Consider the following 14144-nt stretch of genomic DNA (forward strand, 5'->3'; position numbering starts at 1 on the left):
TAGAAGACAATGTGAAATATCTCATTAGAAAAATAACTGATCTGGAAAATAGATCCAGGAGAGATAATTTAAAAGTTATTAGTCAACCTGAAAACTATGATTGAAGAAAGAGCCTACATGTCATGTTCCAAGAAATTATCAAGGAAAACTGCCCTGATATTCTAGACCTAGTGGGTAAAATAGAAGTGGAAAGAATTCACCAATCACCTCCTGAAACAGATCCCAAAAGGAAAATTCCTAGGAATATTGTAGCTAAATTCCAGAGTTCCCAGGTCAAGGAGAAAATATTGCAAGCAGCTAGAGAGAAGCAATTCAAATATTGTGGAAATACAATCAGGATAATACAAGATGTAGCAGCTTCTACACTGATTGGGATTGAAGGGACTTGGAATATGATATTCCAGAAGTCAAAGGAGATAGGATTAAAACCAAGAATCACCTACCCAGCAAAACTGAGTATAATACTTCAGGGGAAAAAATGGAATTTCCATGAAATAGAGGACTTCCAAGTATTCTTCTTGAAAAGACCAGAGCTGAATAGAAAATTTAACTTTCAAATACAAAAATCAAGAGAAACATGAAAAGATAAACAGGAAAGAGAAGCCTTAAGGAACTCATTAAAGTTGAATTCTTTACCTTCCTACATGGAAAGATGTTATTTGTAACTCATGAGACCTTTTTCAGTATCAGAGTAGTTAGAGGGGAAAATATATATGTAGGTGTGTATGGGTATGTATGTATGTGTAGGTATGTATATGTAAATGTGTGTATGTGTATATGTATATGTATATATATAGACAGAGGGCACAGGGTGAGCTGAAGGGAGAATATCTAAAAAAAATAAAATTTACTGTTGAATGGAATATACTAAGAGTAAGAGAGGGAGAGCTAGAATGTAGCAAATCATCTCACATACAAGAGAGAAGAAAGAGCTGCAATGGAGGGGAAGAGGGGGAAGATGAAAGGAAATAATTGAGCCTTACTCAATATGGGATTTGGCTTAAGGAGGAAATAATACACACTCAATTAGATATGGAAATCTATTTTACCCCTCAGGAAGGCAAGGGGGAAGAGGATAGGAGAGAGAAGATAATAGAAGGGACAGCAAATTGGGGAAAAGGATAATCAGAAGCAAACACTATTGTGGGAGGACAGGTCAAGGGAAAGAATGGAATAAATGAAGGGCAGGATAGGACAGAGGGAAATGTGCTTAGTCTTTTACAACATAAATATTATGGAAGTGCTTTGCATTGTTACACATGTATGACCTATATTGAATTGCTTGTTTTCTCAGTGAGAGTGGGTGGGGAGGGAGGGAGAGAATATGGAACTCAAAGCTTTCAGAATGAATATAAAAAATTGTTTTAGCATGCAACTGGAAATTAAATTATACAGGCAATGGAGTATAGAAATCTATTTTGCCCTTCAGGAAAATAGAGGGGAAGGGGGATGGAAGAAAGGGTAATAGAAGGGAGGACAGACTGGAGGAAGGGGTAGATGGGTGCATGCTGTTCTGAGGTAGAGAGTGGGGAGAGATGGGGAGAAAATTTTGAATTCAAATTCTTGTGGAAGTGAATGTTAAGAACTGAAAAATAAATTATATATTTAAAAAATAATAATAGATGCAAATTGGTATAAATAGTATTTTGAATTTCTGTAAAGCTTCATAGTTTACAAAGCTTCCCTCATAACCATAAATATTAGCTCCATTTGATAGGTGGTCCTCCCTCTCAGACCTCACATAATACTAAGTTCTGCACTTCTAAATTATAGTTACAATTTATTATCATGTATTATAGTTACCTGTATTGGTGTCCTATCCTCATCCTAGGCTGTAAGCCTCATGAGGGAGGGTATATCTTATCTAAATTTTGCATCTCCTTTGTAGTCCTGGCACCCTACTTAAATGTTTGTTGACTGAATGAATGAGGTTCTGTGATTCTGTAAATAAATGATATAATATAGAGTTAATTACAGAGTTTAATTTTAGCTATTTTTGGTTTGACCATAGGAGCAAATGTAACAACCACTCTATTTGCTTTTGCTTTTTAGTTTGTGACAAAGGTGTGTAAGTCCCATTAGAGTAAATTTAAGCCAGCCTCCTGAGCCTGTTTTCAGGATCTATGCTATGGGACCACTGGACAAATTAAGTAGACTTAAATGAAGTCTTTTTGCTTCTTTGGTAACTGAAACCTCTTGGTTAGTACCCAAGATGTATACATCTTGTGGGTAAATTCTGCCTTATAAAATATAGAGAAGGTATTGCAAAAAGAACTGAACTTAGTGCCGGAAGACCTGGGTTCCAGCTATTACTTGTTAGTAACTTTGATTTTAGAGGCGAGTCACTTCCTCTTTCTCAGCCTCATCTAATTAATAAAATTTGCATTATTTACCTCACAGAGCTCTTATAAGATACTTTGTATTCTATGGAGTAACTTATAAATGAGGTGATGTTTTTGGTTAGAGAATGATATTGGGTTCCCCATATAGTACTTATTCAGACCTGGGAGATGAAGCCAGGGCAAGTAAAAGAGCCTGACATTATTGGCTTTCTTCCTTACTTTGAGGATCTCCCATTTCATTGGTGTGAGCATTCATCCTATTAAAGCAGATCAAAACTCCTCCATACCTTAGACGAAAGACTCTTTACTTGAGCTATTTTAAAATACATATTAACATTAATAAGATAATTAATAAACATAAACCTATTTTTAAAAATATTATGACAGTTGCATTTCAAGATATAGTTATAAATGTCCTTTGGGATCATTCATATTTTATGCATTTAAAAATATTATTCTGAGAAGAACAGACTTCATCAGACTGTCAGGGAGGGCCCATGATACCAAAAACCACCTGAAATCTTCATGAGTTTCCACAGTCAGAATAAATCATCTGGCTGCCAGCCTTCTGAAATGAGCCTACCTGTACCTTGCTAGGTTAAATTTTAAGTGGTGACAGTCCATTCTTGCACTGTTTTAAGCCTGGTAGATTGGACTCACCAAAGCTTCAGTTTCCCTGGCAGCATATTTTGAAAATATCTACTGAGACGCTGGAATAGAATCTTAGTAGCTTTCTCAACTTTCGATTTGTCTGTACCTTAGAAATACTTTGCATCAAAGTAGGGGGGTATTTTAGTAATTTATTTGTATTTGAAAGGAAGGAACATTGTTTTGTTTTAGAAAATTATAAATTTGTCGTGCCTATGAAATAGTTTGAATATGCAAATCCAAAGAAGCTCATCACACAGAGATGGATAGTGGTATAAGTTCTTTTAGAAGCTGAAATAATCAAGTTTTAGTTTTTGATTGGTGCATGGACTGTGGAAACAACTGTTTTCAAATTAAAAGGCCATAGGGAAACATGAAAGTTGTTATGTGTTAAGGAACACAAACTGTCGTTTTCAAGCGTGTGAAAGCTTTTCCTTTATTTTCCAGGATGATAATAGTGTCTTAAAACAACAGCTTAAAGATTTTCAAAATGAACTTGATCATATGGTTGATGGCTTGCTTCATCCCGAAGAAGTAGCAGCTCGTGTGGAAGAATTGAAGCAAAAGTTGGAAACAGGAGTTGGGGAAATTAGGTAAGTTGTATCGCAGTGAAATATCTGAAATACAGCATGATGCCCAGTTATTTAAGTTGAAAATATAGAGATGTTAGATTAGGGTTGTAAGGATGAAGTTTTTAATAGAATTTTTTTGTAAGGCCTGTGTTTTTAATAACAAGAAAATTCAACTCTGTCACATGTGTGCATTTATTTTAGAAGTTTTACATCTTTGGTAACTAAAATAAAATATTTCTAGAGGATGATGTTTCCTTAACAGAAACAAGGAAGTTAGAAAGAGGGATAGTTTTAAGGGGGAAGACAGTGTTGAATATGTTGAGTTTGAGATACCTACATGAAAAAAGTATTTTGCAAACCTTATAATTCTCAATTACTGTTGTTGTTATTAGCTAAGTTGTAACAATTATTAAACTCACTCAACTCATAGAATATTAGTACTAGAAAGGACCTTAGAGTTAATCTGGTCTTGCTCCTCCACTTTGTGAGAAAAATGAAAACTAATGACAAATTACTTGCCCTACATAACCCAGTGAATTAAGGCAGAGTACTCTGTTCTTTCTACTGTGCTACAGTGAAAAGAGCCTCGTGTCATGTCTTACAGAAAATGCAAGTTTAGGAAATTCTGACTGTTAAAACAAATGCCTTATCCTGTTGTACCAAATTTCATAATTTTGCATTGGTGTATAGCAGTCTCCAGAAAACCTACATTTTCTGTTTATATTTTACATGTCTTTTTTCTTTACCAGGTGCATCAGTCCTTCAGATGTTCTAGGGAAAAGTCTTGCTGATTTACAGAAGCGGTTCAATGAAATCCTTGCATGTGCCCAGCAGGAAAAAAAGGAGGCGCTAGGTAGAGAGAGAAAACTGCAGGAAGAAATGGTATTTCAAAAGGAGAAGCTGACAGAGGGACAAGAGGAGTACAGGAAAGCCTGTGAAAAAGCAGCAGATGCAAGAGTAAGAAAGAAACTCAAGAACTAAATGACAGTGATCCCACTGTAGGGGCACAGGATTGCTTTTCACTCAGCAACTTACAATGTTTCCTTTCTGATAGAAACAATGTCTTGGTTACAAAGAATAAAACAAGTTGGGTGTGATTGAAATCCTCTGTGGAGTATGGCTTTTGAAAATTCACTAGGCTGGATTCTGTTCCTCATTCTGCTCCTTACTAGCCATATAACTTGTCCTGTCTGGGCCTCAGTTTCCTCCCGTGCAAAATCAAAGAGTTAAATTACATGATGTCTAAAGGCCCCTTGTGACTCTTAAGGACCTTTATGTCCTACATTCTAACATTCTATGTGCTGAGATACCTTTGGGTGCTGATGTTTTATGTCCTGACAGTATCTCTTGTAAGGTTTTTTTGAGCTGGAGTTTTCCTTCTAGTTCTGATGTGCTTTATTATATTCTATGATCCTTTCCAATTCAAAAAAAGAAAAGAAAAAATATCCTTTTTTTCATGTATTCTCTTTGCTTTGAGATCTAGGGAAGTGTATTCTTATCTCTTATATTTATATATCAGGTCTCTCAATATAATGTCACAAAGATATGATTCTTTTCATGATGATATATTGATGACACAATGAAATGGATCCTGGAAAGCTTTCAGTATTAAGCCATCATTTGTTCTTTTTTGCATAAAATTTCAGTAGTACCATTAAATAATGGAAATGTAACTTTCCTGAAAATTTGTTGACAATATTCTTTAGTAACTTTCTCAAAGACCATAATTGAAACTTGAGTTTGGGGTTTTTTTTTTGCAGATTCAGTCTGATAAAAGGCAACATGAAGCCAAAATTCGACAACTGGAGAATGAAATTCATTATTTACAAGAAAATCTAAAGAGTATGGAGGAAATTCAAGGCTTGACAGATCTTCAGCTTCAAGAAGCTGATGAGGAGAAAGAAAGGATTCTTACACAACTAGAAGACTTACAGAATAAGGTAGGGGAGAAGAAAATGAGTACCAGTCTTTAAAAATATTTTCTAACTTCCAGTTCTTGTAATTGAGAGGCAGACAGTACGATAAAATGGGATGGGGTGGGGGCGAAGCTTTGGGCCTAAATTCTGAATTTTTTGTTTCTACTCGTTTTAGAGTGAACATAATACTAACAGCTTCCATTTATGGTTGTGCCGTACATTTTACAAAGCACTATCTGGGCATCTGTTTGTGCAAGTCACTTAACGTTTATGCACCCCCATTTCTTCATCTGAAAGGCAGAGATGTTATTACTCATACTATTTCCATTATACAATTTATTAGTATAATAAATAATATGTGTATAATAATACTAATAATATATTATTACTTTTTCCATTATAAGATTGTTATAAGAAAAATACTTCGGAAAACATCAAAGTTCTTATAGAAATGTTAACAACTGTTGTTGATAAAAGTCATGATCCCTAGAATATTGATGTCAAAACTGATAATGATCACCAGTTTCATTCCAGATCTCTCATTTATAGATGTAGCATAGTTTTCAGTGTAGGAGAAATGAACAGTTTAGGATCATAAGACATTAGAGGTCATGTTAGCCCTTCATTGTAAATTGAAGAAACTAGGGCCCAGAGATATGAATGTCATGTCACATGCAGATAGTATGTAGCATAACATATGAGAATCCCAGCCCAGTCCCTCTGACCTCAGATCTGGTGGTCTTTTCCTGTATTTTCCACAACCTCTTTTTGTGATAGGATATCTTTCTTTCCTCCTTTAAAATCTCCTTCTATATAGTGATTCATTGCTTTCAGTTTTATGTTTTGTCTTGTTTGTTTTTTCCCTAGAAAAAGCTAGAAGAGGCTAGGTCCCAGAAGCAGTACCTTGGATTGGATAGAGAACTGAAAGAGCTAAAGAAGGCAGTGGCTGCTTCTGATAAACAAGCAACTGCAGAACTCTGCATTGCAAAGGACCAGCTAAAGTCTCTCCATGGGACCATCGTCAGGATTAACCAAGATCGTGCTGAGGTGATTCTGTGTGTAGAGATCACTGAGGTGATTTCTAAAGATTCTGACATTATTTGGGCGTATAGGAACTACTATCCTTTACCTATTTCTCTGGAATTTTCTTAGATTATCAACAAACTATTATCACCAGATTCCTAGCTATAAGTAGGGGCTCTTTTTTTCCTTTCCAACATTCTGGAGACAGCAAAAGAGCATAGACTGATAGGTAAGAGCAACAATTCAATACTTTTCCTACAAAAATAGTGTGAACAGCTACCACTTATATCTGCAACCCTGTGATAGAAGCCGTAGAGGACACCAAAATATGAAACACAATCCTCTCTCTCACTTCTGTTCAACTCAGTGAACATTAAACACCTGCTGTGTGCCAGGTTAGGTGCTAAGTAAGACATGATCCCTACCTTTAATTCAGTTCAAACAACTAAGCACTTGCTGTTTATTCTGCCTCCACAACATCTCTCCGGTCACACCACTACCTCTTACTTCAGGTTATTAAATACGTCTCCTATTCTATTGCAATAGCTTCCTCGTTGGTCTCCCTTCTTCCAATTTCTCCAGTTTTCCTACAAAGCTATCAAATTAGTATTCCTGAAACAGTGACCATCTCAATGTTGTACTCAAAAACTTTTGGTAGTTCCCTGTTGCCCCTAAGATAAAATACAGAATTCTCAGCCTGATATTTAAAGCCCTTCACAATCCTGCTTAATACATTTCTCTGATTTTATTTTCTACTCTTCTCTTTCATGTACTTCCTGTTCCAGCCAAAGTGATATATTAGCTTTTCCATACACAGCGTTCCAGCCTTTCTCAGAGATCTTATTTGGAGACAGGCCCCCCCCCCCCAGGGGCCACTTCTAGACCAGACCTTCCCTGACCTACCTGTCCTCAGTAGTTGTGAGGGCTCTCTGCCTCTAGAAAGTATTTTGTCTTGCTTGTATTTTCTGTCTGCTCAACTGTGCACATGTTGTATCCCCCATCAGTAAAATGAAGGCTTTGTCAGGACAGAAATTGCTCAGTTGTCTTTGTGCTCCAAGTACCACATACATAGTGGGTTTGTTGAATTGAATTACTGTTCAAGACCTTTGGTGGGTACATCATACTATCATACTACATTCCTTAATTCAGTTTAATAAAGATTAGTGAAGTACCTAGCATGGTCTTAATCTGGTAAGTTAAGTAAATCCTACACTTTTTGGCTCTGTGCTAAGGGCGCTGCAGGAAACACCAAGAAGAGCAAGCCTGATTTCTATTTCTGTTCTAGTGGCAGGGGCGGGAGAGACATATGTAACACCTGATGTTTCACTTTGTGTTATAGTCATTTGTGTATTAGTGTGTAAGAGGGGTACAAAGTTTTGTGTAAGTTCTGATAAAGGGAAGATCATTTTTGGTTAATAGGATATCAAAGAAGGATTCCTGGAGGAAAAGATTTGAGTGGAAAGGATAGTAGACTTAGAACATAGGGCATTCTGGCTCTTTTTCCTGCTGGCTTGCTAACCATAGACAAGTCACTTAGACTTTGTGAGTCTTAATTTTCTCACTTGTAAAACAAAGTTATTAATGTTTTCACTACCCACCTTATTGGATTATTATGAAGAAAGTACTTTGTAAATCTTAAAGTACTATATTAATGCTAGATTGTTATTATTGATGTTTTTATTATTATTGAAAAATAAGTAGGATTTCAACAAGTAGAGATGGAGGAGGAGGAAATATTGTGAACTAAAGCAAGGAGGGAAGAGCAGGGTAGGGCACATCTGGGGAACATTGAATAGTACAGTTTGAGTGGAGCCCAGAATATATGGAACAGAGAAATTAAGATGAACTCTTGCAGAGTTTGCAAACTACTGTCATTAGAGAGCAAAGACTAATGTTTCAAGTCAAAGAAAATATTATTAAGCTGTGTAAGGCAAAGTCCCAGATCCAGAGGATAAGAGATGGAAAGTGACACAGCCCCTGCTGTGTAGATAGATGATTGGAAGTAAATTGTGAAGTGACAAAATAGAGATCACTTTCTGCTGGGGAAGCCAGGAAGTGGCATCTGAGCGAGACCTTGTGCCAACAGCATGTGGTAGAACATGTGGGATAAAATTATTTCCAAGGCCCCTTCTAGCTTTCATCATTCTTTGAAGGACTCCTTTATTATGTGCTAGGTGATCTGTTATAGACCATACACACTATTAGCAGCTCACCAAAGAGAGAGAGAGCTCATACGCACCAAAGAGGCAAGACCTGACCAAGGGCTTACAAGGTTAATAAGATCTGGAAATGTGGAGACGCCTTCTGGTTTTGGAAACCATACAAATTCAGGCTCATGGGAAGGTGAGCATGTGAAGACCAGTAGGACTGAAGAAGGGAAAGAGGAGTTTGTGCTTATTGTTTCTGAACCTTCCTTGTTACTTTAGAGACTCCAGGAAGCTGAGCACTTCAGCAGGCAGGCAGCCCAGGCAGCCCGGGACCTCACTCGAGCGGAGGCAGAGATTGAGCTGCTGCAGAACCTTCTGAGGCAGAAAGAAAAACAAGTAAGTGCATCTCACTAGTTTGTGAGATTCATTCATTTATTCAGCACATACTCTGTGCAGTATTTATTAAGTATCTACAGTATGCAAGACACCATTCAGGCACTAGGGATAGAGGGAGATTGATTAAACATGATTCCTGCCCTCAAAGACTGCATTCAGAAAAGATTAATTTATTCAGCTATATCAACATACAGTCAACCAAGACATAGAGGGGTTTGTGATCTCTTGGTGGAAAGGGAATACTTACACTGATTACATCACAGATCCTTAAACATCAATATGTGCCCAATAGAATATAATAGTATAAGAAAGGTACAAAGTTTTCTTTGATGTTTTTAAGGAAGGAATGATTCTACTATTGGGTTGGGATGGGAAGGAGGACTCAAGGAAAACTTCCTGGAGGAAGTAGTTTTTGAGCTGGGCCTTCAAGAATGGGTAAAGTTCATTGAATACAGATAGGGGAGAGAAATAGCTTTCTAGGTTAGGGAAAAATTATGAACAAAGATATCGAAATAGGAAAGTGTATGTATTCTACAGGCATTTCTTGGCAGGGTTTTTATTAATATGCCCTGTGAAATCATGAAATTAAATTATTATCAAAGACAACTCAAAGAATTTTGTTGTGCGACTTCATATAAAGTAGTATGATATGTGGGCACAAACAGCTGTCTACTTCAAAAAAGATAACTCACCTTTCTGTAGGGTTTTGTAGTTTACAAAGTGCTCTTACTTTGGGGTCCAGAGAAGCTAGGCTCAGGAAGTAAAGTGATTTGTCCCTAGTCATGCAACCAGAAAGTGATGAACCTAGGAGACTGTTCTGTCATCCTCTCTGCTGTATCATGCTATATAGTGAAGATTTCTGCAATAAGGATCACTTAGTAAAAGTAAGTATTTTGAAGAGAAATTTCATTGGAACTTTGTTTATTTTTTTCTCAACAGTTTCAAATTGATGTGGAGAAAGCAGACACAGGTGCCTTTGGATCAAATTCCCAAATGCTAGAAATTGATCAATTGAATGATACAATGAAAAGACAAAGAGCAGAAATTGAAAGACTGTGGAGTTTACTTGATCATACTGGGGCTGGTAAAGTATTTTAGTTTGATTTCTTCCCCCATTTACACACAAGTGATTTATTTCTGTTATTCCTTTTCATATAGGTCTTTCTTTTCTCAAATTAATTTGTTCCGCTACTTTTATCTTTTTCAGCAAATTCTTTCAATGGTTATTAAGCATAAATTTAGTTAATATCATCCTTAGATGTAGAGCATCTGCTAAAGTCCTTTTCTGTTGCTCCCACTAGAATGAAGGTAACCCTGAGTTTCTTAAAGGCTTTACTATCAGAGTATAAGCTCTGACAGGTCTTCTCAATCTGGAAAGATTTCTAATATTGACTTGGTGATGGATTATGTGTCTGTCATCTAAATGCTGTCCTGGTGAAAGACAAAGAGGCTCGTCGCCAGGATCTAGCCGCCAAAGAAAAGAGTAATTTATTCAGCTATATCAACATACAGTTAACCAAGACATTGAGGGGTTGTGGTCTCTTTTGGTGGAAAGGGAATACTTATACTGATTACATCACAGATCCTTAAAGTATAGCTTTAAAAACTTTTATTGTTTTGGTTGTGTCCGACTCTTTATGACCCCTTTGGGGTTTTCTTGGCAAAGATACTGGAGTGATTTGCCATTTCCTTCTCCAGCTCATTTTACAAAGGAGGAAACTGAGGGAAAGAGAGTTAAGAGACTTAACTAGGGTCACATAGGTAGTTAAGTGACTGAGGCTGTATTTGAACTCAGGTTTTCTGACTCCCAGCTTGAATTCTCCTGTGTCACCTAGCTGTGCCCTTCTGTGAAGATATTGAAAAGTAATTCAATACTGAGAAAGTTCAGTAAAATAATGACACATTGGTCCTGACATAAAGTACTGATGTAAGTACTTATACCCCAAAACTGACTTCCATAAGACCTAAATGTCACCACTTATAAAAAGTCCAGATCTAAATCAGCTTTAAAATATTGCTAAGCTTCATTGCCTCTTGTGGGTTAGTACATTGCAGATGTTTTGAAGAAATGAACGCCATGTCCCCCACTTTTGAGAGTGTCACAATTTCTTTACAGACAACAAAGGAGAAATAGAAAGTCTGTTGGATGAAATTACACAGCTCCGACGTACCCTTTCTCACCAGAATGATTACATTAGCAGCATAGCAGATCCTTTCAAGAGACGAGGATATTGGTACTTTATGCCATCATCATCATCATCAAAAGTATGAAATCTCTTGGGCAATGGGGCACAATGAAGGGGTGAACCATGACTCTCCTATGGGAAAGTGACAGAGTATATACTCTCTTCCTAAATATGGTGGCGAATCAGAGAATAACCCCCAGATAAAAGACCAGAAATTTCTATGCAAAAAAGTAAATATAGGGTCTTAATAGTTTAAATGTCTATGGAAAATAAATGGAAACTTCCCAAAGAAATTTATTTTTATTAACGTTGAAAACAAAGTGCTTTTCTCACAACCCTTCAAAGTAGTATAGTTATTGCGTTCCCTTTCTTAGATGTAGTTTTCATAGCTATATTTCACTGGGACCCAGAGAAATAAAGTGACTTACCTATAATCACAAAGCTAGAAGGACTTGGATCCATGTATTTTGATTTCATGTCTAGTTTGTTTTTGTTTTAGGGTTTGGGGTTTTTTTTTTTTCCTTACTGTACCATGCTGATTCAAGAAATATGTAATACTTTTGAGGGGATATTTTTCTTTTTTCTTTTTTTTTTTTTTACAAGGGAAATTAATTATGTTAGAGATGCACTTGACACACAAAAAGGTATCAAGGAAAATTTATTTAAAATGGAGTTCAGAGGAGGGAAGGCCTTCTACATTCCTTCTCTTGAAGAAACAGGTACCTTCCAGCATGACTACCAAAAGTCTACAACAAGATCAGGATAAGCTAGGCTTCCTATAGAATTCCAAACTTTGAATCTCGCAGTCCACCATCTCCTGGCCATATGACTTCATGTTCTCTGATGGGCTTTGCCTCAAACAACTCATCTAGCTTGCTCAGTAGGTTTCTGATCTTCACCTCATTGTACTAGGTCACATCTCCAATCACCCAGAACTGTGGAAACAGAACTTCCTTGTTTCCCACAAACTTCCCCCTTTTTCTCTTTATTAAAATTTTTGTTTCCATACCTAAATCCAATCAATAAATACCTCCTCACTTTCTTTTGAGGGGATTCTTTTCAAATATTATTACCCAATTCATTTTCACAGAATACTCCAACTTAAACTTGACCACTGAAATTTTTGATATATTGTAGTCAGTCTCAGTCTGTGTTTTTCAATGATGATATAATATTAGATGCAAACTAGCTGTGTGATCTTGGGTAAATCACTTCCTTTCAAAGGATTGTACTTCCTTTCAATCCTTAGGTAAATCCTTATTTCCTTCCTCCATAAAATAGGAGATCGAACCTCTTTCGTTTAGAGTATAAGTTCCTTGAGGGCAAGAACTGTTTTTCATTTTGCCTTTTTTCCCCCAGTGCCTTGGGATTCCTAAATGCTTTTTGGATTGAATGGAATTAGGTGATCTATGAGATTTCTTCAATTTGAAACCCTCTGTGTTTTAAGATCCCTCTTACCTTTCTGATATTCAATTTTTAAGGTCTCTTTAAGCTGTAACATTCTGTAATTTAGGTCATTCAAGTTAGGAGGTACTGTGATTAACTGCAGTATTCCTGAAGATACTATATTTTATACTTAGTTCCTATTAGTCAAACACCGATACTGTATATTAATGTCTGATTTTTTTCTCTTTGGTGACCAATGGGATTATATTTTTATGATGCAAAAGAATCACTTTGTAGACAATTTTCTAGAGAAATGAATATTTGGTTTACATAAATGTTATGTTGTTAATTGTTTTAGGTTTCTAGTCCCAGGTCTCAGAGTACAAAAGACTCTGGTATTGGCTTAAAATACACATCCTTTATCCCATTGCAAAAGGAGTATGGCCATGGCAAGAAAATTGAGAAGAAAGATGTTGCATCAGGATGTTGGATTTATTCTCCAGTCAGAAGTGGACTGCCTAAAATTTATTCAAACAAAGGTCAGTTGGATCACATAAATTCAGTTTCTGACCATTGAGAAAAAGAATTTACATCTTGTTAGCAAAAATGTGTAAGTGAAGTAACAGCTCAGTAAAGAAAAAAAGAAGGAAATGCCTGTGTGCCAGGCATTGTGCTAAAGTGCTTTACAAATATTGTTTCATTTGATCTTCATAACAACCCTGTGAGGACTGTGCTGTTATTATCCCTAGTTTACAATTGAGGAAACTAAAAAGTATATAATTTGGATACTTTATTTCAAAAACATAAACCAAAGTGTCTGAGAGGTACTGGGATATATTGTAAAGATCCTGGACCAGGAATCAGTTTGAGGCTGCATGAGTACGTGAGAGATATTTTAGAGGAATTTCCTGTTTAGGTGTGGTTTGAAAAAGATGACTTCTGGAGAACCTTCAAATTCTGAGATTCTGGAATAATGGATTTAAGATCTGGCTCTGACATGTCCTAGCTATATGACTGGGCAAGTTATTATTCCATTCTGACCTTCAGTTTCCTTTTTTTGTGAAATGGGGATCATAATGTTCATATTACCTCCCTCACAGGGTTCTTGTAAGAGGAATACTTTAGTAAGTATTGAAGTACTGTAGAAACATGAATATTATTGCCAATTTCTTATTATATTGGGTGCTCCATGTGCAGATATATGAAGGAACTCATGTTATATGTAGCAACTCATATGTTATAATGGAAGGATGCTAGGTAAAAAGAATATTCACCTGACTAGTTGACATTCCATTGTGTATGACCTTTTCCATCTCTGAATGTCTGTCTAATAGAATGTTTGCTTCTCTGTTCACTCACTGTGAGTGCTGAATTTGGAGTAAGGAGTAAGATCTGAGTTCAAATCCCAGATCATTCACTGTAACCCTGGGAAGTCATTTAACTTTTTTCAAGCCTCAATTTTCTCATGTGTAAAATAAAGAGGATAGTACCAGCTAATATTTAAATAGTATTTTAAAGTTGGCAAAGT

The 14144-nt window shown here is 36.4% G+C and overlaps 1 protein-coding gene across 7 annotated transcripts in view; it reads left to right on the forward strand.

Annotated features, from left to right (window-relative positions):
* CNTRL (centriolin) overlaps positions 1 to 14144 on the forward strand; it is a 95446-nt gene that overhangs the window by 42832 nt on the left and 38470 nt on the right. For all 7 annotated transcript variants that reach the window (XR_011972094.1, XR_011972095.1, XM_072631782.1 and 4 more), the window contains 8 exons: positions 3438 to 3583; positions 4312 to 4519; positions 5323 to 5502; positions 6346 to 6525; positions 8928 to 9044; positions 9984 to 10128; positions 11161 to 11309; positions 12975 to 13155. Coding sequence is in view for 5 of the 7 variants with exons in the window: in XM_072631782.1 (XP_072487883.1) it covers positions 3438 to 3583; positions 4312 to 4519; positions 5323 to 5502; positions 6346 to 6525; positions 8928 to 9044; positions 9984 to 10128; positions 11161 to 11309; positions 12975 to 13155 (1306 nt within the window). In the remaining 2 variants the exon portion in view is untranslated. The remainder of the gene's footprint in view (positions 1 to 3437; positions 3584 to 4311; positions 4520 to 5322; positions 5503 to 6345; positions 6526 to 8927; positions 9045 to 9983; positions 10129 to 11160; positions 11310 to 12974; positions 13156 to 14144) is intronic.

Source organism: Notamacropus eugenii, chromosome 1 (assembly GCF_028372415.1).
Source record: "Notamacropus eugenii isolate mMacEug1 chromosome 1, mMacEug1.pri_v2, whole genome shotgun sequence".
Classification (NCBI taxonomy): Eukaryota; Metazoa; Chordata; class Mammalia; order Diprotodontia; family Macropodidae; genus Notamacropus; species Notamacropus eugenii.